At 26.7% G+C, this 1,590-nt stretch overlaps 1 protein-coding gene across 10 annotated transcripts in view; it reads left to right on the top strand.

Moving 5' to 3' along the window:
* Nucleotides 1–317: 317 nt before the first annotated feature.
* The window catches only part of LOC106792264 (kinesin-like protein KIF13B), a gene marked incomplete at its 5' end in the record, with an annotated part of 91,907 nt that continues 90,634 nt past the window's right edge, over nt 318–1,590 (top strand). For all 10 annotated transcript variants that reach the window (XM_014758539.1, XM_014758546.1, XM_014758540.1 and 7 more), the window contains 1 exon segment: nt 318–405. In XM_014758539.1, coding sequence (XP_014614025.1) covers nt 318–405 — 88 coding nt within the window.

Genomic DNA, 1,590 nt, shown 5'->3' on the forward strand with positions numbered 1-1,590 from the left:
TATATTGTTGTTAACACTAAATTTATAACTAGACACTTCATGTAATACTTAATTAAAATGTCGTACGATATATTTTCTTTTATTTAGAAATAAATGATGTATCATTTTTTATGCTACATTTTATTTTATTTCTTTTTTACCGAATTTGTTTTATTGCATCATTTGAAAAAGATAATAATAATATATATAATTATTGTATATAATAATATATATATAATAATAATTTGAGATTTTAAAGATTACTTCGTGAAACGCGTTATTTGAAATAAATAATTATGATTATTATTAATCTATTTGATATTAATTTTTCTTTACAGAATTAGAACTCGGTACACAATGTGTCGTCGAAATGACCGAACAGCAAACCATCTTGCAGCATCCAACCACGATGGACAAAATCGATCGGCAAGTTCCACAATTTAATTTCACTTCTTCTTCTTTTTTTTTTTTTTTATAATATAAATAACACAAAATTTGAACATTTTCGACGGTATATTTCAAGTATCATCTGCTGATAAGGGCTGATGACTCACAACTATTTCAATGTTCGTTTACAAACTTTTAACGATATCTTTGTTAATAATTTTTGGTGATAATGATAAAAACCCATTTTACCTAAAAACTACTTTATTCTACAAAAAAAAAAATATATATATATATATATTTCAAGGAACTTTCGCGAACAACGAGTGTCGGTCCTATAATAATATTTTATTTTCTCTAAAATAACACATATTGTTTGCCAATATATTTCGTGAAACCATAAACGGTAATTGGATACGGGAGGAAGTTATAGATTAAATGATATCGATGGGGAGTGTCACGGAGAAAAAAAGAAATGAGGGAAGGAGAGGGTGGAATTAAACAAAAAAAAAAAAGAAAACAAAATACCAGTTTAATTAAACAAAAAACACAGTTAATAGTCTTATCGTACAAAGATAAGAAGACATTTTAGGTAGAATGTTTGATTAGTATGATATAGTTATTAAAAGTATACATCCTACGCACATTTCCTTGGTTGATCGTTTAAAAAGCTTTTCTATCTATCTCTTTCTCACACATACACACACACGTGTATTCTTAACATTATATTAATTAAAACAAGATTATTACCTCGAGATCGAACACTTTAATTTAACATTGAAAGCATTGATAACGAACGATGATATTTTTTCATGAAATTTGTCAAACCGTTTGACGTATGTTTCATTTTCTACACGAATTTCGAGTGACGTGGTTATTAAAAACCAATAAAACAAAAAAAAATAGAAAGAGAGAGAGACACATACACAAATTGTTATTTTCTGTAGATGAAAGAAAGAAAGAAAAAAAAAAAAGTACAACAAACACTTGCACCCTGTTTTCTCTCGTCATACTTTCGATGCAACAATCTTTTTTCTCTTTTTATATTATTTTTCTTTTCTATTATAAAAATAACTCTATCCAGGTGGTATGAGCGTTAAACCTTACGACCCGATTAATAAAAGTAATTATCTATTAATATATATGAGTTTCAAAGGGAAATTAAAGACATTTAATAAATTTGATGAACAATTTATTATGACCTTGTTGAACGTTTCGTCCCTTACT

This window comes from Polistes canadensis, unplaced genomic scaffold (genome assembly GCF_001313835.1).
Source record: "Polistes canadensis isolate GaletaPanama2010 unplaced genomic scaffold, ASM131383v1 scaffold_399, whole genome shotgun sequence".
NCBI lineage: Eukaryota > Metazoa > Arthropoda > Insecta > Hymenoptera > Vespidae > Polistes > Polistes canadensis.